Source organism: Trachemys scripta, chromosome 9, assembly GCF_013100865.1.
Source record: "Trachemys scripta elegans isolate TJP31775 chromosome 9, CAS_Tse_1.0, whole genome shotgun sequence".
Classification (NCBI taxonomy): Eukaryota; Metazoa; Chordata; order Testudines; family Emydidae; genus Trachemys; species Trachemys scripta.
Genome location: NC_048306.1, coordinates 39,752,482 through 39,774,160, shown reverse-complemented (window position 1 = coordinate 39,774,160; position 21,679 = coordinate 39,752,482). Strand labels below are relative to the sequence as shown.

General features: G+C 48.5%; 1 protein-coding gene across 3 annotated transcripts in view; it reads left to right on the top strand.

The window, feature by feature from the left end:
- LOC117883167 (gamma-aminobutyric acid receptor subunit gamma-4) overlaps positions 1–21,679 on the top strand; it is a 120,923-nt gene that overhangs the window by 44,883 nt on the left and 54,361 nt on the right. For 2 of the 3 annotated variants that reach the window (XM_034782226.1, XM_034782225.1), the window contains 2 exons: positions 3,583–3,731; positions 4,246–4,313. In XM_034782226.1, the coding sequence (XP_034638117.1) occupies positions 3,583–3,731; positions 4,246–4,313 (217 nt within the window). The remainder of the gene's footprint in view (positions 1–3,582; positions 3,732–4,245; positions 4,314–21,679) is intronic. The other variant, XM_034782227.1, reaches the window with a different exon arrangement.

The following is a 21,679-nucleotide window of genomic DNA, read 5'->3' as shown; positions in this document are numbered from 1 at the left end:
ACTCCATCCATAAACAAGAGTGCATCTGATCGCTGTCACACATGCCACACAGCCTGGTTGCAGGGCAGGGAGCGATTGTGTCATTCACAGTGTTTGCCATACCAGGGGGGTTCCTCGCCAGATGTCTGACAGCCCCGCTGCCCACCCAGCTCCTCGCTGAGCTCTGACTGCTTCACTCTGCTCACCCACTTCTCAGCTGCGTTGCCATGCTGAGAGGTGAGTGGTTTGACATTTCGACGAGCTGATGTGAGGAGCGGGGATCCAGCTTCCCCCTGTGTCTGCAGGAGACATATGGGGGTTGGACTGTACCTGTCACAAGTTGCCAGTCAGAATTGCTTGGGCACAAGGAGATATATCCTCCAGTCCCGGGAACAGCCACTGCATGTGCTTGATTGCTAAATATTTGCTATGTGACATTTCCATTGGCAGCTGTGCGTGTGTCTCAGTGCACAGACACGGCTTTCTATCTCCCTGTTTGCTCTGTCTTTGCAGTAGCTTTTGGGCATCAATTAGTACATCTTCCCAGCCTGACTTGCGGGGGGGCTGGGAAACAGGGAGCCGGGAAGGGGTGTCATTAGAGCCACACCCTTTCCTAACCCAAACATGCACATACACGCCCTCCTTCCAGATATTTTTGTCACAACCTGGCAATGGTGTGTAGCAACAGAAAAGGACCATTTCACCTGGAACTGAACTAAATCCTCCCCATGGATCTAATAACAAGATACTTTAGCCCTTAAGGGGGGATAAGGCCAGGTCTGTACTAGAAAAGGGTTACTGGAATAGCTATGCTGGAAAACCTTAGTGTAGATGCAGTTTATACTGGCAAAAATGTGCTTTCTCTGCTGTAGCTTATAGCAGTCCAGGGAGCAAAATAAGTGTACTGGCAAAAGCTCTTTTACACTGGTATAACTGGGCCTGCTCTAGGGCTTTTGCCAATATGGAAATGCCACACAAAAAACCCTCCAAATCACACAAGAAGCCCCACTCTCCTAATAGACATTATTGTGCCAGCCTGAAAGTAGAGTAACCCACCCTGATATAGCATATAAGGGCTCGGGTGGTGGCAGGACTGGCTCCAGGCACCAGCTTAACAAGCAGGTGCTTGGGGCAGCCAAGGGAGAGGGGCGGCACGTGTGGCAATTCAGGGGCGGCAGGTCCCTCACTCCCTCTAGGAGTGAAGGACCTGCCGCTGAACTGCCGCTGCCGATCGCGGGTTCCCCCCCCCCCCCCCCAATTGCTGCCGCCGGTCGCGATTGCGATCGCGGCTTTTTTTTTGCTTGGGGCGGCAGAAATGCTGGAGCCGGCCCTGGGTGGTGGCATCTGGTATTGAGTTTGGTGAGTCTGCTACTGCCTTGCTGTTGTGGGACTTGGGCTTTAGATCAGGTGTAGCAGTGTGTTGTTTTTCAAGTCCTAAGTCCTGGGGTCAATCCCTGCATGTGACCTGTTCAGGGCTCCCTTACAAGAGGGTCTAAAGAACATTAAAATGAGAGCTAGATGTAACCCAGGGTTACTCTGGTTTCTGCTGGTATAATTCCTCTATTGAAGGGCTTGCTGTGAACCACCACCACACAAAGGATAGGTGGCAGTAGATGGAGAGGCATAATGCCAGGGTTGCCTGCTCGCCATTGAGTTATTCCACCCTGAGCTGGGCCAGGCTAGTGCGTAATTTACTCCAGCCTGCACCGGCGGGGCTGCCTCTGGCCCAAGACCTTTAGGCCCAGTTAAATAGGTAGATGGCTCATTGCCAGCAGGTGATCCCTTCTTTCCTACTGCAACAATCTCCACTCTTTGCTTCTTCCGATTGGGCATGTTAAAAAGGCAAACAGCAGCGTAATATACAACCTAGTCCAATCACTGCCTCCTCTTGGATAGGAAAAGGAATCCTAGCAAACTTGCACACGACTCCTTTCCCATAATCAAAAGGGATAATGAGCAATCAGACAGGAAGTGATGACACGATGTGTAAATATCTAAAACACAGAGGCAGGCAGACAGCTAAATGGGTCCGATCCTCTGATAACAAAAACTCCTCCACCTCTGAACACACAGGAAAGGCAGAGAACTTCAGTCAGGTCATGGAACAAGTTTTATATGGGTTTTAACATTAGGAACCCCTGATTAATTAACTACAACTTTGGAAGGGAATAGTGTTTCAATTCAAGCCTTCTGCCAGTCTTTGCCTCCTTCCGTATTAAAAGGAGGTCTGCATTCCCAGGGCCTGCTTCCGTGTCAGCGTTGCAGGGCTGCTGCTGGGATGTATCAGCACAATGGCAGCTCCCGTGGAGAAGCCCTCTCCAGCACTGGAGAGAATGACAACTGACATGTACAGCTAGGAGACATTCTTAAAAGTCATAGCAAATGTAGATGTGGAATTGCTCTGTAGTAATCGATCGGTACTGCGATGTACTGATGGAATGAATAGTGTGGTCAATATAACTACTGGGGGTTATTGGAACTTCCTGGATGATGGTAGTGATCTGACTTAGTAGGGAGCTGTGGGAAAAGCAAACAGGAAAGCAACCCAGGAACTCTAGGTAAAGGCAGCCTAGCATCCACTTGAAAAAGAGTGGAGCAAACTGTTACCTTCAAGGAAGAGGCAAACTTGTCTTGCCAAGCCTGGAAGTCAATGGTTTCCCTGAAACAGGGAGAAATGGTTGGTGAGTTAAGGGACCAGACTATGACACTAGTCTTGGAGATTATGGGGGGATCTCTGGGAATCTGAGACCTGCCAGGATCCCCGCATGAAAGATGATTAGACACCTGGTGCCCTAGACATGCATACAGTCTGCTTTATTCCCTTAAGACCTGTTGTCTCTTAAATGCTTTTGTTCTAAGTAAATAAGGCTTGGCTTTGAGAAGGCTGTTTGGTCAGTGTAATAACCACTATCAGGACTGTTGTGGGGAATAAAGCCTATATCACGTAGGTAATCTCGGTTAGTACTAGGGAGCTGCCACCCAGGGCCTGCTCTGAGAGTGGGTGAATCATGTGGTTCCACTTGGGGCCAGGGGATGGCTTGAGGCCCAAGATATGGTAGTGGAGGGACTTGATGAGACAGGAGGGGTTTGAGGTGCAGTTCTCTTTGTGACTAGGACACCATATTCTCATTGAGGGCAGGACTGTGCTTTGCTAGGCACAGACCAGTTGTAGGGGTACAAATGTGCAACATGGCTCCTGAGGGAGCTCCAGGAGGGTGCAGGGAGCTTCCCCTCCATGGATAACCAGCTTCTCTGAGTAGTTCAAAGGAAGGAATGGAGCCCTCCTGACCCTAGTAGCAAGGAAAGCTCCTGGCCCTCTCTCCTTGAGCACCTTATAAATGCCTCAAGCTGACCTTGGAGTGGGGGAAAGAAAAAGGCAATGGTAGGAAATCCAACTCCCCTTCCTACTCCAGTTTGCTCTACCCATTGCCCCAGGACATAGTGAGAATGCTGGGCAAGGGTCTGAGGTAGACCCTGGAGAACCTTAGAAACTCCCAAGGGCGGGTGTATTCCTCTGAGGTGCAGTCCGGCTTTATCCCTGTGATGGTGGGTAGCCTTGGGGCCATGGGGGCGGCTCGCTCATTCTTTGCCTGTTTACTCCAGGACAGAAAGCATGGAGGAGTATGACTACGATTACCTCAGTGTCAATAAAACCTGGGTCCTGACCCCCAAGGCGCAGGAGACGGACGCCACACAAATTCTCAACTCACTGCTGAAGAACTATGACAACAAACTGAGGCCCGACATCGGCAGTAAGTGCCCCCCTCCGAGCCTCAGCCTTTCCTGGGTCTCCAGGCCCATTGGTGTGCGGGGAGGGAGTAAGTTCTTAATGGTTGCTTCCAGGAAATGCTCGGTTTGTTCCGGACCCTTTGAGCTTCTTCCCAGCGGTGCCCTGTCAGCACCAGCTGGGGGGAATCCAGTGCTGTGAGCTTCCTCCCAGTGGTGCCCTGTCAGCACAGCTAAGGGGGAATCCAGTGCTGTGAGCTTCCTCCCAGCGGTGTCCACCAATACCAGCAAAGGGAACTCAGCAATGTGAGTTTTTCCCTGCAGTCCCCATCCTGTAACAGAAATAGCCTCAAGCTATTCTAGAACCCCCAGATCTATACACCCACGTTCCAGGTCTAGCGCTAATAGTTCTCTTGCGGTCTCCCAGCCCTCAATTCAGGGGCTTTCAGCTTGTGCCTGCCTATTCCACCCATACTCCCATGTTCCTCCCTGTACGCACCTGCCCCTGGCTCATCCACGTCCTTTTCACTCTCTTTCCAGTCAAGCCCACATTCATCGATGTGGATATCTATGTGAACAGCATTGGGCCGGTCTCCGTCATCCAGATGGTGAGTGTTAAAGGCTACTAGGGCCAAGGAAGATTGTAGAGAGTGAGAACAGGGAATTTGGGATCTCAACTGAGCCTCCCACCCCCGAAATGCCTCCAAATCATTACCATCCCTGTGTCATGTGTCATGGCCTAGGTGGCACTTTTACAGAGGGATCCAGATTTCTTCTCCTTCCCTGGGAAAGAGATGCCAGGAGCACAGCTGATTGCTGCTGGAGACAGGCAAGTCTGGGGCTTGGAAATGTTTGCCTGCTGGGTTCTGGTTTTGCAGGCCAAAAAGAAGGCCCCCGCACCACACACACACACACATACACACCAGCCCTGAATGGGTTAAGGTGGCTCAGATGAGGCCCAATTAACCTTATAAACTGTACCTGGAGGAGAGGCAGGGCTGCTAAGGTCTAAGGCAGAGGTTGGCAACCTACAGTACGCATGCCAAACACGGCACACAATCTGATTTTGACTGGCACACTGCTGCCTGCTGTGGTCCCGGCCCCCAGTCCCACTCAGCCCCCCCACCCACCACTCTCCCCTGCGGGGGCAGGAGGCAGAAGCTTGGTCCTGTGGCAGCCAAGCTTCCCCCCTCCCCCACTTCTTCCCCCAACGTGGTGCTTTCCTGCCCCTCTTCCTCCCCCTCCCTCTCTCTGCTGCTGATCAGCTGATGGCCCTTGCGAGGGGGAGGGGGACGAATGGCAGCGTGCTCGCTGCTCCGTAGAGGAGGCAGAGAAGAGGTAGGGATGGGACCTTGGGGAAGGGGGTGGAAGAGGACATATCCCTTCCAGCCCCCTGCCATGAGCCGCTCATGGCAGGGGGCTGGGAGCACCCCAGTCCTCTGCCCTGATCCCTGAACCCCCCCTACACCCAGCCTTCTGCCCTGTACCCCTACACACCCCCAGCCCTCTGCCCTGACCCCTGAACCCCCCACACACACACCCAGCCTTCTGCCCTGTACCTCCACACACACCCCAGCCCTCTGCCCTGACCCCTGAACTCCCCCCTACACCCAGCCTTCTGCCCTGTACCGCCACACACCCCCAGCCCTCTTTCCTGACCCCTGAAACTCCCCACCCCCACTGCCCTCTGCCCTGACCCCTGAACCCTCCACACACACCCAGCCTTCTGCCCTGCACCCCCCAAACACACCCAGCCCTCTGCCCTGACCCCTGACCCCCCACACACACACCCAGCCCTCTGCCCTGACCCCTGAGCCTCCCCCCAGGTCTGGGGTCCTGGCTGCCGGCCCCTTGCCAGCCAGCATCCCGGCCGCAGGCCCCGCTCAGCCCACTGCCGGCCTAGGTGAACAGAACCCCAGGCTAGCAGTGGGCTGAGCAGGCTGGTGGTGTAAGATCAGCATTTTAATTTAATTTTAAATGAAGCTTCTTAAACATTTTAAAAACCTTGTTTACTTTACATACAATAGTTTAGTTATATAATATAAACTTATAGAGAGAGATCTTCTAAAAAACGTTAAAATGTATTACCAGCACGCAAAACCTTAAATTAAAGTGAATAAATGAAGACTCGGCACACCACTTCTGAAAGGTTGCCTACCCCTGGTCTAGGGGATGATGAAGCCCAGCTGGGCAGGAGCAGGCTGGGCTTGTATAATGCCAGGAAGTTGAGAGCAGAAGGGGGCTGCAGGGAAAGTGCTGGTGGTCACTCTCTGGGCACAGAGTGGTGGGTAGAAGGAGATGCAGTGGGGAGCACAAGCCCTGGAATCCTGTCCCTGATGGAAGTGGTTTGCCCAAAGGAGTTGTGGGGAAGAAAGCCTATGCAAGGAAGAAGCCAAAGAAAGAGCAGTGGGGGTTGAGATTGTGCAGACCTTGGCTGCCACTGATAGAGTCCCTGGGCTGGAACCTGGAGTAGCAAGTGGGCCCAGGTTCCCGTACCAGCCACTGGGGAAGTAGCACAGACTGCGAATTGGCATGGAGGACTGCCTGAGATGGTGCATGGGCAAATTGTCTGGCGGGATTGTCTGGCAACCCTGGAAGGGGAAAATAATATAGTGACCTGGCAGGAGGGCTGAGTCAAGAAGAGAGAGCACCCTAAGTCCTGGAGAGTCAGAGGGACCATGGAGCGAGTGAGTGACAGAAGGGGGGTCTAGACTGAACAAGAGCTGATCCCCAGAAGCAGTGGTGAGTGAACCCCATTACACCAGGTCCCCCTTCTCCAAATGCCCCAGGTGCCTGCGCTTTGGATAAATGATCCTGCACCACCAAGTGACAGAGGATGTTCTGACAGTGATGGATGCTGTTGCCTTCCCGATCTTTGATGCATGAACAGGCATCTTTGTGTGACAGCTTCCCCCAGCCTGGCGGGAAGGAAGGAGATTGTTCTCATTCTCAGGCACCCTTCATACTAGTGAACAGCACTGATGCTGCTGGGATGACAGTGTGTCACGATGAGATGTTAGGCTGTGTGAGAGAGAGCAGTGTAATTCACCGGGAGATAGGAATATACACCCTGGGGATAGTTGCTATGGTAATGGAATCATAGTGTGAAATATGGGTGCATGAGCTTGTAGGTTGCCATGTATGAAATCTGGATGGGTCAGACTGAGCAGCCATAATTAATGTTCATATTTTAATTGCAGTAGTATATACAGGCCCCACACAAGAACCAGGACCCCATTGCGCTAGGCCCTGTAAAAACACACAACAGAAAGAAGTCTCTGCCCCAACGGGCGTGCAAGCTAACTCTAGGTGATTGGAAAATGCCAATTTTTAGGGGGAGAAAGTTTTAAAAAGTTCCTTTTCCCCAAAAAACTTTTCATGAAATCCATTCATGGGTTCAGTAAAGAAACTAACTGAAAGGTTTTGAAGATAGTTATCAGTAAAATTTGGGCCGGGGGATTGAGGACGTTTTTGGTTTCCAGGAACTCGACTTTATTTTATTTTACCAAAAAAACCAAATTAAAGCTGAAAGTTTGTACCAGACCCTGGAAATTTTTCAGTTTCCATTCTTTTTCATTGAAAAAGTTGATAATTTCAATGAGGACAAAGATGTTCTACAAATGGGTTCATTTTGGTTGAGCCACCATTTTGTGTGTGGGGGGGGTTGTTTTTAAGTTTTGATTAAAACATTTGGACTGTCTCTAAATTTAAGCCATAAGGTGTAGCAGTGTTTGCCCCTGGGAAGTGTATACTGCAGATGGCAGCATGCAAGCTAGCCAGATGGGGACCTGGCTGTGCACTGCTTGAATAATGAAGATATTATCAGGAGGCTTAGGGAATGACTCCCCCATCTTATATTCAGAGGGCCTCTTCCATTGCTTCCCCTTGCCCAGTGCTTTTCAGGGAGGTGGCTCAAGGCAGATGAAAGTTACACATGTGGGTGATGAGAACACCCCCTCCCCAAGAAGGAGAAGGGGAGGGGTGCAGCAGGATGGCTGCCATGTTGAATTTCTTAGCTGCATTCCAGGTAGCCCTGTGGGTAAGGCAGACAACAAAGCCAGCCCTGTCCAGTGCTGCTAACTGTACTATACATGCCGGAACGTTGGCATCAATTGAGAGGGACTTAGAGGGATGCAAGGGATATGAGGTGGGATGAGATCATATGATTGCTCCATATTGCTGCCACTATCTCAGGTGTGAGATAGAGTCCACTGCTCACCGCAAACAGCCATCAGATCTTAATGTACTGTTCAGAGCCAGTGTGGGGATATGGTAAGGTCTGAGAAAATCAGCAAATAAAAATCCTTGATCTTAAAAATTACCAGGACCGGTCACTCTGATTCTCTGTATTCTGCCCATTCCTGCTCCCTGTCCATTCCTCCTATCTGTTCGCTCTCTGGTTCCATGTATCCCACCTGTTACAGGAAAGCTCTATGTCTGTATATACATGTAATAGTTAGTTAATAGATAAGTGCCAGTAGATGACACTCAAGAATAGGTAGAGTTTGTGGACTAATAACATCCTTTGTGCACTGCAGATGGCTTTGTCAGTGCAGCGCTTTACATCAGTTCTTAACATGCTGTGAGCAGTGGGGTTTGTGAGCTCTTAACGCCGCCCACTCCCTCCTAACAAATCCACTCCTCAGTGTTTCCATGAGTTCCCTTATATTTCCCTTAACAAAGCAGACTACATGCTGTCTGTCTAAATGGCTTTCATTTTACCAAGGAGAAAATAACAAGACAAACCCAAAGTAAAGTCTCCATGGGAGAGCATAGTGTGTGCATCTCCTCTTTAGGCAGCAGTGACTCGGGGAACAAAATGAGTCCTCAGAAATGTAAAGGTGCAGGACACCTAAAACAAAAGGCCTCAGTGTGGCTGCTACAGCTCTATTTCCATGTGTCACCTCCACCTCCTCCATCTCACTGTGTCCCAACAACTCTTCCTCTGTTTCATCTTCTAACTCCTTTAAGGCACAGAATCATAGAATATCAGGCTTGGAAGGGACCTCAGGAGGTCATCTAGTCCAACCCCCTGCTCAAAGCAGGACCTAATCCCCAACTAAATCATCCCAGTCAGGGCTTTCTCAAGCATGACTTTAAAAATCTTTAAGGAAGGAGATTCCACCACCTCCCTAGTAATCCATTCCAGTGCTTCACCATCCTCCTAGTGAAAAAGTTTTTCCTAATATCCAGCCTAAACCTCCCCCACTGCAACTTGAGACCATTACTCCTTGTTCTATCATCTGTTACCACTGAGAACAGTCTAGATCTATCCTCTTTGGAACCCCCTTTCAGGTATTTGAAAGTAGCTATCAAATCCCCCATCATTCTTCTCTTCTGCAGACTAAACAATCCCAGTTCCCTCAGCCTCCCCTCATAAGTCATGTTCTCCAGCCCCCTAATCGTTTTTGTTGCCCTCTACTGGACTCTTTCCAATTTTTCCATATCCTTCTTGTAGTCTGGGGCCCAAAACTGGACACAGTACTCCAGATGAGGCTTCACCAGTGCCAAAGAGAGGGCAATGATCATGTCCCTCAATCCGCTGGCAATGCCCCTACTTATACAGACCAAAATGCTGTTAGCCTTCTTGGCAACAAGGGCACACTGTTGACTCATATCCAGCTTCTCGTCCACTGTAATCCCTTTTCTGCAGAACTGCTGCCTAGCCACTCAGTCCCTAGTCTGTAGCAGTGCATTGGATTCTTCCTTCCTAAGTGCAGGACTCTGCACTTGTCCTTGTTGAACCTCATCAGATTTCTTTTGGCTCAATCCTCTAATTTGTCTAGGTCCCTCTGTATCCTATCCCTACCTTCCAGCATATCTACCACTCCTCCCAGTTTAGTATCATCTGCAAACTTGCTGAGGGTGCACTCCACACCATCCTCCAGATCATTAATGAAGATATTGAACAAAAGCGGCCCCAGGACCGACCCTTGGGGCACTCTGCTTGATACCGGCTGCCAACTAGACATGGACATATTGATCACTACCCATTGAGCCCAACAATCTAGCCAGCTTTCTATCCACCTTATAGTCCATTCATCCAGCCCATACTTCTTTAACTTGCTGGCAAGAATATGGTGGGAGACCGTATCAGAAAGTTCCTTGAAGCTCCTGGGCAGCCCCTTTACACCAGAGCATGATTTGTTGTGAAGGTGTACTATAGCTGATGTGGCCTCCTTCCACCCTCAGCGCCTTGTCTGAAGTGAGGGAAAGGCAGATGCAGAGGTTTAGAGCTGTGTCTTTATTCACAAAAGCTACAGATTAATTTGCTGTCTGCACACCACTTTCTGCTGTGATCACAATGTTCAGATCCTGGATTGAGCGTATTGTGTGCAGTTCTGGTCAACCATGTGTAAGAAGGATGAATGCAGACTGGAACAGGTGCAGAGAAGGGCTACTAGGATGATCAAAGGAATGGAGAATCTACCTTACAAGAGGAGACACAAGCAGCTTGGCTTGTTTAGCCTAGCCAAGCAAAGGCTGAGGGGAGATACGGTTGCTCTCTATAAATACATCAGAGGAATAAATACCAGGGAGGGAGAGGAGTTATTTAAGTTAACTACCAATATAGACCCCAGAATAAATGGATATAAACTGGCAATCAACGAGTTTAGGCTTGAAATTAGATGATTTCTAACCCTCAGAGGAGTGAAGTTCTGGAACAGGTTTCCAAGGGGACCAGTGTGGGCAAAAAAACTAACTGGCTTCAAGACTGAGCTTGATAAGTTTATGGATGGTATGGTATGAGGAGACTGCCTACAACGGCATGTGGCCCATGGTGGCTGCTAGTACAAATATCCCCAATACCCAGAGATGGGACCCTAGAAGGGGAGGGCTCTGAGTTACTACAGAGAATTCTTTCCCAGGTATCTGCCTGGTGGGTCTTGCCCAGGTGCTCAGGATCTAACTCATCACCATATTTGGGGTCAGGAAGGAATTTTCCCTAAGGTCCGATCGGCAGAGACCCTGGGGCGTTTTTGCCTTCCTCTGCAGTATGGGGCACAGGTCACTTGCAGGTTTAAACTAGTGTAAATCATGGATTCTCTGTAATTAGGGCTACTAGGATGATCCGAGGAATGGAAAACCTGTCTTATGAAAGGAGACTCAAAGAGCTTGGCTTGTTTAGCCTAACCAAAAGAAGGCTGAGGGGAGATATGATTGCTCTTTATAAATATATCAGAGGGATAAATATCAGGGAGGGAGAGGAATTATTTAAGCTTAGTACCAATGTGGACACAAGAACAAATGGATATAAACTGGACATTAGGAAGTTTAGACTTGAAATTAGATGATGGTTTCTAACCATTAGAGGAGTGAAGTTCTGGAACAGCTTTCCCAGGGGAGTAATGGGGGCAAAAGACATATCTGGCTTCAAGACTAAGCTTGATAAGTTTATGGAGGGGATGGTATGATGGGATAGCCTAATTTGGGCAATTAATTCGTCTTTGACTACTAGCAGGTAAATATGCCCAATGGTCTGTGATGGGATGTTAGATGGGATGGGATCTGAGTTACTACAGAGAATTCTTTCCTGGGTGCTGGCTGGTGAGTCTTGCCCATATGCTCAGGATTTAACTGATCGCCATATTTGGGGTTGGGAAGGAATTTTCCTCCAGGGCAGATTGGCAGAGGCCCTGGAGGTTTTTCGCCTTCCTCTGCAGCGTGGGGCATGGGTCACTTGCTGGAGGCTTCTCTGCACCTTGAGGTCTTTAAACCATGATTTGAGGACTTCAGTAACCCAGCCAGAGATTAGGGGTCTATTATAGGAGTGGGTGGGTGAGGGTCTGTGGCCTGCAATGTGCAGGAGGTCAGACTAGATGATCAGGATCAGCTCTAGTAACCTTAAAGTCTATGAGTAATGCTCAGGGAATATCCCTCTAGATTCCTGGACCAGCTTTGGAAACAATCCAAGGAAATTGTTCCCATCCCATATCTTACACTCAGGCCAGCAAATGCTGAGGGAACTTGGGGAGTTTATGCCATGTAGACATGGTGCCAGATGCTCAGGTAGTGTAAAGGAGTATGCCTCCATTGAGGTCATTGTTGATTTACATCATTTGAGGACCTGGTCTGTGATCCACAGAGCTGATCACTATATGCACCTATAGCATTGACATGTGAGAGTGATCCATTTCTGTCTGACCTCCACTTACAAAAATCCCCCTCTCCTCGAAAGCTCTACCCTTTCCCCAAGCAAGGAAATGTAAATCAGAATACGGGAGATGCAACTGGGAGTTTAGAGCATGAGCTGAGAGGGAGGGTGTTTTTAAGTATTAGTGCAAGTTTTTAATCCTTTTCTAAGTTGGGATCCAAGAGTGTGCAGAGTCTCTGGTGCAGGCACTGTGCACTCACTGTGCATAAGGAGCATTAAGGCATGGCTGGCTCTGGGAAATGACCCACATCTGCAGGGCTCCAGCAGGGAAGTTGCTTTTGCTGGGCTGATTCACACAGCTGCAGCCTCTGACAAGCAGAACTTTTTGTGCACTAAATAATCACTGTAGCCAGGACTTCCATTCCGATGAACCATTCGGGGCAAAGCAGTGGGGCCTGGGAAGCGTGATGCCGCTGGCTCTCGGCCTCGCGAGACAGCTGTGTATCATAGTCACAGCTGGCCCCATTGGTTTTTTTATAGTACATGCAGATGCTGCTAACATGGCAGATCTGAGTTGGATTCCCAGCTCCTCCTCCTTCCCTGTGACCAGAAGCCAAGAGTTTCAAAAGTGAGCCTAATATTATTGGCTGAGAACGTTCCCACTTCATGACACCTCAGGCTGGAACCCCCACAACTGTGGCCCCCAAGAACGCGAATCACTTTTGAAAAGCTCCGAGACTGCAGGGTACGTTTGCAAAGGCACATGTAGCAGCTAGGTGCCTAACTCTTACTGACCTCCAATAGGAGTCAGGTGCCAAAGTGCCACTTGTGACATTGCAATTCTACCTGTGTGTGTCAGAGGAGCAGTATCTCCTTCTTAGGAGTGATGAAAAGAAGTGAGACTGAACTTGTCCTGGCCTAAGGAGACTGCTTTGGCTCTGTACGGTTCCTAGCTCTCCAGACTCCAGCAGCTGCAGACTGCTTTTCACATCAATGCTAGAAACTAGGACTTTCTGTTGGTACTGTCTTCAGTGGCATTGGCAGAAATACACTACCCACGCCTCTGAACATATGATCCAAATTCTTCTGCCTTCTGGTTTTAATAGAAACTGCTCAATTCTGATCTTTTACCTTTTCTGTGCTGCTGCTTTTTAACCAAGGAACCTCTTCGCCACTTCTACCCCAAACTCTGAGCTCTTTCTGGTTGCCTGATCTCTCTCTAAATTTTTTTCCATATGCAAAGAGCAAACCATGTACTTTCAGTCTAGATGACCTGCATTTCAAAGTAAGGAAATCAACAACTAGACAAAGAACAAGAGTGTGCCTGCAAGAGCATAATGTGTGAGACTCGCTTTGTGACCTCCTGCATTTGAGCTGAAAAAACAGCTCTGCTAGCAGCAGACACTCCTCTAAACATAAAGGTGAAGTACACAGGGAACAAAATGCTAATATCTTTCAGTTACATCACTACTTATAGCACCTTGGCTAAGCGTGTCAGTACCCCTTCTAGTGGCTGGTCCACATAGAAGATAAGAGCCTACTACTGCTATTGGCTGATGGAGCTATTCCTTTAGCTTCAGTAGTAGTAGTCTGTGCTTTTGGTGCTGTAGCTTACAGGTTCAGTCTCTCTGATGCCCTGTGGTGGGGATGATTACATGCAGGTGGAATTAAAGGCCCTTATGCAGGCAACCAAGTTTGAGTATTGGACACACCATGGTTTCCTTTCAATACTGTACTGTAATAGTTAACTACCTAGTCCAATGGGATCCTGATCCATGAGTAGGGCACCTAGGTGCTATGGAAATGCAAATTAATTATAATACTCCCTTCATCCATCAATGTGGCACTATTTTATCAGTGGTAGGAGCTGTCATCTTATTCATCTCTGGTTCAACCTTCAAATGATAAATCACATCAGGGCAGAAAACTTATTTTGTTCCTTAAAAATGAAAAGGGGATTTGAAAGGCCCTGCTTTAGGTGTGAATTTAGGATCCTTCTCATCAATCATCCCGTGTGAACAGTGTTATTAATCAGGAGCTAGCTGAAGGCAGACAGGCTGAAAAAATGCAAACAAGCTTTACAGTATCCTGTACAGACTGAAAGGACCATCTATCTCATCTGTGTGTGTTGATTATTGGCTCATACTTAGAGTTATTTATTAACAATGGACAAACCTCTCAATCCCTGCACAAAAGAAAGAAGGATTTCCCTGAAATTTCACACGTGACACATCAACCCAGGGGAGAGCTTTTCTGCTGAGCTGGTAAAAATCAGAAAAGGTATGGTAAAGATTTGGGGGCTGATTCCCCCCCCCCCCACTGCCTTTCAGCTGGTAGAGTCACTTTTCCCAGTGTAAAGCAGATGTAAAACAGTCTCAAGTCAGCATGGGACAGCATGGTATAGCACACGGCGTGCTGAAGTGAGAATCAGGAGGCCTGGGATCTAGCTCTGCCACTGACCTGCCAGGTGACCCTGGCAAATCACTCCCCCGCCTTCTGTATGTCTTGCTGTTTGCAGATTGTAAGCTCCTCATGGCCAGCACTGTCTCTTCCAGTGTCTGTGCAGGACTAGCACAATGTTGTCTTGACCTCAACTGGGGACTCTAGCCACTACTGAAGCATCAATAAGCACTGGTAGCATGTTGCATCACTTTGCACAGGCATGACCCAGGGGGAAGGCAGTGGAGAATCATGCTCATGGGTGTGTTCTGAAAATGGCCCTCGCCCCTTCCTTGGCTCATCTTGTTTCCAAACCCCAGACACCCCATTCTGGAGTCTGGCTGAACTGGGTTTGGCTCAGGCGCTGAGTGGGGAAGGGTTCTGTGGGAGCTAGGGGGCACGGTCAGGGTTGGGTGGGCAGTGTAAATCAGGTGGGGTGATGATGAATGAGGCAGGAGAGTATGGTGGTGGGGCACCAGTAAATCCCTTCCCTATTTATTTCCAGATGGGTCATCTTGTGGCTTGAGTGTTAGCTGGACTCCACTGAAAACACCTTCATCCTTAACTCTCCTTTAGCAAAGGGCTTTGTTAAGTGTCTTTAGGAGTCATTATTATGATGCATTTCTCTGCAAGGTGCATTTCTTTGCAAGGGGCGGCTTCAGGGCCTGGGATTAAGTGGAGTTGCTCACTTGATTGATTTTAATTCTGAGTCTTCTCCACAATCCACCATGTGCGTGAGATTAAACTCCCTTCCTAGGACAGACACTGATTGCACAGGGAGGGAATGAGGAGTCTCGCACCTGCTCCGGAGCATGGGGGAGAGTCTGCAACATACTTGCCCAGCAGAAATGAGCTATTGTTTTAACCTGTGTTGTTTGGTATGTCCCTTCTCAGGGGCACGCTGTTGATTTGATCTGACCTGCACTCAAAGCCCCTGGGTGTACTGACTAGCCAGTGCATGAAATACAGCCTCACAGCAGGGCAAGACACCCCATAGGGTCATTTTCGGATCTGGAGAGTGTTTGAACATCACAAGGGAGCCATCAGTGCAGGTAAGATCACAGGCAGGCTGAAGACAGAGCGGGAATGGCTGATAGTGAGCTCCCCAAGGGAATGGCTGGGGTGAGCATGGCAGACTGAATAAGAATATGCATCAAATCCCAATCAGATGGACTCCCATTGACTTCTATGGGCCCAGTGTGTGGGCCCTAGGGAGGAAAGGGCAGAGGGAAAGAGGTAAGGGGTACATCAGCAAAGACAATGAAGCTCCCAGTGAGGATGAGGATGGAGAAGAAGCCAATCAAGGAGAGACCGTCAGAGAACTTGGAGATAAAGGAGGGGTCTGACCTGGGAGCTGGAGGTAAGCTGGTAAGGAAAGGTTCAAGGAAAGAGGCTTGAAGGAAGAGAAGGGCCTTGTCACACTGTGACTGGCCCCTTTAAGAGGAAGGAGGCAAGTGCAGCTGTGCCTGGTCAGCTGTCTCCCAGCTGGGCCCTAGAAGACAGGAAGGGACCAGGGAGAGGTGCCTGGGAATAGGTGAAAGGCAGAAGGAGCAGCAGGGAGTTGCTAAGGGAAGGAGCTGTTGGAAGACTGAAGGTGAGCTGTCATGGTGAGCTGCTGGTGATGAGTTTGGGGAAAAGCTGTTGGGAGGACTGGTTAGAGCTGGGGAGCCCTGCTGAGTGGCAGGGGAGGCTTGTGCAGAGGCCCATAGGAATGCAGGGAAGAACCAGTGTGGTTAGTGTAAGCTGAGCCCAGAAGCAAGGTGTTGACTCTGATGAGAGGTCCCCAGGAGCAGGGGTGAGACTCAGATTAGGAGGCCTGGGCAGTGAAACACTGTGGAGAGCCTCTTGTAGGAGACCTGATGTGGGGCTATGGGAGAAGGTTCCTGGGAGAGAAGGCGGCCTGGGCCCTCCCAGGCAGAGGGCCAGGGGAGTGGGGCTAAAGGAACTGGGACTACATGCTTAATGACTTTTGGGTGGGTGACCTGGGAATGGGATTGTCACCTTGTTCTCCTTTGGGGATATGGGAGAATTTCTTTTTGCCATGAGAGATCTGCGGACTGTGGGTTTTTATATGAATAAAAAGGTTGAATTTGCTGTTGACAATAGATCTTTCCATGGGTGGCTGGAGGGGGGAAACCTGTGCTGCCAAGGTCTGCTGCAGGAGGGCACTCATGTCAGGGTCACTCTATAACGTTTGGCCCCAGATGTGGGAATCCAAGACCCCTCCCATCCAGAAGGGAGGACTGGCAGAGGATGAGGCCATCCTTGGCACCAAGGGTACATCCAGAGGCCACCCTAGGATAGGCCTGGAGGAGAGAGTGGAGAGGCTGAAGCTACTGTTAGGAGTTCAAGTAACATTCACAAAGCTGAGTCTCTGAGCTAACCACACAGCTAGGCCAGAGTTTCTAAAGGGCCCAAAGAAAGTCGTACACCTAGCTACTATCATCTCTCAGTGGGATTTGGGCACCCGACTCACCTCAGAAATCCCAGCCTCCAACTGCATCTGATGAGGCAAGTGTAAAAACATCCTGATTCATCATTCAAGGACACAGCTCTGCCACAGACACTTACAGAGGCTGTGCACTGAGATGCTTGGGTGGAGGCCAGGAACACGGCTGGCCAAATGAGCTGTCACAAACAATGTTGCTATTTTCAAAGCTGCCTAGGGGATTTGGATGCCCAGTTAGATTCCCATTCATCTTGATGGCATTTGGGTGCCTGAATCCCCTTGGCAGCAGCTTTGCAAATCTCAGTATTAGCTCTTTGGTCTCATTGTGAATCATTTGCAAAACTATAGTGGTTCTCTTCGATGGTGCTCATGACAACAGGCATTTGGGGGTGGGGAGGCTGTGGCAATGGGGGGAGGGGTGATGATTTCTGTTGGAGACCTGAGGGACTAGGAAGTTCTGCTTTTTAATTAATTTTTGCTGATGGTGGCTGTTTGCTGGAGGGATTTACAGCTCTTTTGTTGTGTGATGGGTTTATCGCTATAGATTACAGTGTTAACTGGTGTCAAGGGCACTTAGAGCCTTCCTTCTGGGGTGTTTAAAGCTTAAAAAAATAACTCAGTAAAAATAAGAGTTCACTAAATAACGTGAGAGTTGGTGTGGATGGGAGGGGAGCAGGGATAGTGAGAACTTCCTGGGCCATGGAGTGCTGTGTCCTCACAGCAGACTGTGGCTCAGACCTCTCCCCTCTCTGGATCCTCAAGATACAACATTTCATTCCCCTGCAAAGCACAAAACTCAACCACACAAGCACAGTGACAACCACACAATTACTGAATAAACATGGCCATAATAAACTTAAGCACAGTGCCTCCCTGAGTGTGCAAAAGTGATGGTGCTACTTGTAAGCCCCAGGACACGAGTCAACACAGCAGTGACTCATTGGAGGCTGGTGACTCTTCACCATGATATTTGCAAGGACCATGGAAAAAGGGAATGGAACAAGCCAAAGACACGAACAGGTGGCAATAGACCACATGCCCTGGAGATGTGTGCTGGGCATGGTGGGGTAGGCGCAATGTTCCACACCAGAGCTGGTTGAAATGCTGGAAACATTGCCATTCTGAGTAGGTAGCTTTTTGTACCCACTTTGCACTGGTGCAAATGACCACACAAGATGCACAAGGGAGAAGCAGGGGTAGCTGTGTTAGTCTGGATCTGTAAAAAGCAACAAAAAGTCCTGTGGCACCTTAAAGACTAACAGATGTATTAGAGCATAAGCTTTCATGGGTGAATACCTACTTCATCATACACATCAGGGAGAAGCAGGCCACTGAAATTCATCTATGGCCAAATCCGGCTCACTAAAGTGCCTGTGGCTTCAATGGAAGTTGGACTGCTTCTTCATACATTATTCATAGCAGATCATTCGCTCAGCTCTCTGCATAGGTGGTTGGATAGACCCCCATAGCAGTTAAATCTCTGAACATGTGCTTTTTGAATATCCTTCCATATTTCTTTAGCAAATAGTAGTGCCTCTATTACATCTGTAATGCTGCACCTAGTTGCAGTAGTTACTATGCAGCATGCAAACTAAATTGGCTATGAAGAACATATTTTCCAAGATTTGAACTGCTGCGGAATAGATCTGCATCTATGGTGCACTTGTTAAAATGCTGGGGGGGAGGGGGAGCCCATGTTTGTTCATGATCAGCTGATGCGTAATTAACTTACAAACGTTGTCTTGTAAAATATAAGTTATATCCTCATTGGCCACACTTTATCATTTAAAGTATAAGCGAAGCTTGAGTGAAGAAAACTCCCCACCAACCGCTTTCATGTACATCTCAAGTAGTCAGGGAAAGAGGGTTTCAGAGTGAAAGCTGACAAACGTGACTGCTATGAAGGAAGGTCTGGTTCCACAAAGATGACTTGAGAAAGGTCCCTTGTTCTGATCTCCTGGTGAAAAGAGATTGGAAACAAACCCTTGGGTTATTTAGTCTGTCATTTCTGTATCAGAGCAATAGCTCGCTTTGAAGGCAGTGAGTGTAGTGGTTAGAGTAGGGGTGGGCAAACTTTTTGGCCCAAGGGCCAGATCTGGGAATAGAAATTGTATGGTGGGCCATAAATGCTCACAAAATTGGGGTTGGGTGCGGGAGGGGGTGAGGGTGAGGGCTCCAGCTGGGGGTGCAGGCTCTGGGGTTGGGGTGTTTGGGGTACATGAGGGTGCACTGGGCTGTGATCAAGGGGTTTGGAGGGCAGGAAGGGGATCAGGGCTGGGGCATTGGGTTGGGTCATGGGGAGAGGCTCAGGGGTGCAGGGTCCCAGCAGTGCTTACCTCAAGCAGTTCCTGGCAGTGGCGGCATGTCCCTTCTCTGGCTCCTACGCAGAGGCACGGCCAAGCGACTCTGCACGCTGCCCCATCTGCAGGCACCGCCCATGCAGCTCCCATTGGAGTGCAGGAGGGGGCCATTGGAGCATGTAGAAGCCAGCTTCCGGGAGCTGTGTGGCGCACTTCCCAGCAGGAGCTCGCAGGCTGGCTTAAAGCTGCCCGCAGGCCAGATCCGGCCTGCGGGCTGTAGTTTGTCCACCCCTGGGTTAGAGCATGAAATGGGACTCAGGCTTCCTCCTGGGTTCTAGCCAGAGTTTTGCCATTAAATCAGTGTGTGCAAGTCACAGGTCAGTTGCTTTATGACTTTTTCCTCATCTGTTAAAAACGAGCAATAAAAACTGCCAGGCTCAAAGGAATATTTACATCTTGACTATACTAGCTTGACTTCCCTGGAGTAAGTAGGGAGGAAACTAGACTGCAGTCCTGAAATGGGTGTAATACTTTATTTTATTTTTTTTAAGGTGCTCAGATTCTGTGGTGCTGAACACAATATAACTCTATAGATGGTGATAGTTTTTTCCCAATAATATTAAAATCCTACATTTACATTATGCTTCTCTTCCTGAAAGATCTCAAAGTGCTTCACAAACAATCTAGACAGGAATCACTTAACTCTGCACTCATCTGTTCAAATATTCCACCTCTGGGGTGGAAAATGATGTCCGTGTAACAGCATACAGCAACAAGGTCCAGATTCTCATCCCAGCCACACCAATGTAACTCCATTGATTTCAGAGCCATTGCTCTGGATTCATGCCAGTGTAACTGGGGCAGTATCTGATGGAAAATGAAGAAGAATGCGGTCTGCATTTGAAGTAGATGTATGGAGTACTATCCAGTCTGAAAATATGTACTGCTTATTTGGAGCTCCATTCACTTCAGAGAGCTTTGGATTAAGCCCTTGGCTTCTAAGCATGGCTCATCATTCTATCCTGGTTCATTGTTAGAGCTGCTTGAATCTTTCAAAAGTGTTTGCAGCTATTCGTTCAGGTTTTCAAACAGCACTTTGCTTCAACCCCTTATTACTGAATGTTCACGTGAACCCGTTCTTGTTCACACAAGTGTTTGGGGAATGGCGCTTCTTCATATCAGTCCTCGTATCTCCGTACACAGAGAAGAGTGCCCGGGATACAGTTGTTCTCAAAAAAAAAAAAAAAACAACCCACAACTCTTGATCAATCAGGGACCAGTAGCAATATCATGTGACTGAGGTGACCAATCACATACCATGACAAACAAATGTCCAGTTGAACAGTTACTGATCACGGCACATAAAACACATTTACAGAAATCAGGATCAGCTCCCCAAGAGGAAAAGGGCTGGTTTATTCACAATGAATAATTCAGCCCACTCCATTTATTAGTAGAACATACACTAATCCCCCTCCAGCTATCTCCTCTCAGTGACATCCATGTCAGTAATTTATTTATAAGCAGTTTATTGTGTAGAAAACATATGGAGTCAGTTAGCAATGGAATGAAAGTTGGGTTTTTGTCACTTTAAGAAGAGAGCTCAATAAAAAAATGAAAATCTGATCTGGTGCCTCCTGAGGAAAATGCTTGCTTTGGGATGTATTTCTGGAGAACAAAGCCCCGAGGTTAATTAACATCTGTGCTCCCCAATCAAATGCTGAAACAGGAAAGTTAGTTGTACTCAATCAAGAGTCTTAAATTCGCCACTGGAATTTGAATGCAGGGAGGCAGTGACTTCACTTGTGTAACAAGTAACTAAGACAAGGGCCTCAGGACTTTGAGCAACATAGAAGACAACATTCATAATTAAGCAACCATCTCTGGTAAATTCCAGATGTTCCTCCTGGCAAGAACATCTCTACTATGAATTAATTTCATGGTAGCACTGGGAGAAAGCACCTATCCTTTAGCTGATCTTGCTGGTTTTTTTTTTTTCTGTCTGGCCAAGCTATTTTTAACACTTGCCCTGAAATCAATAGGGACCCTTCATGAAGGACACTGACTGAAGGCTCTTCCTGTCATTTCACACAAGCTCTCTGCCTGGTCTACAAGTGACTGCATAACTCTTGATTCTCCATCCTTCACATAACCAACAAGGAGACCCATCCATGTTCTTAACACCTTCCCTGTTGCTGCTGATTAGGCAAAACCACACAGTCATGCATCTTCAACTTTCCATTTCTTTCATTAGAACATACACTAATGACGGGTTTCAGAGTAGCAGCCGTGTTAGTCAGTATCCGCAAAAAGAACAGGAGTACTTGTGGCACCTTAGAGACTAACAAATTTATTAGAGCTGTAAGCTTTCATGGGCTACAGCCCACTTCTTCGGATGCATATAGAATGGAACATATATTGAGGAGATATATATCTATACACACACACACACACACACACCATGATCTCAATATATGTTCCATTCTATACGCATCCAAAGAAGTGGGCTGTAGCCCACGAAAGCTTATGCTCTAATACAGGGATCGGCAACATTGGCATGCGGCACGCCAGGGTAAGCACCCTGGCGGGCCGGGCCAGTTTTATTTACCTGCTGACGCGGCAGGTTCAGTCAATTGCGGCCCCCAGTGGCCACTGTTCACCATCCCAGGCCAATGGGGACGGCAAGAAGCG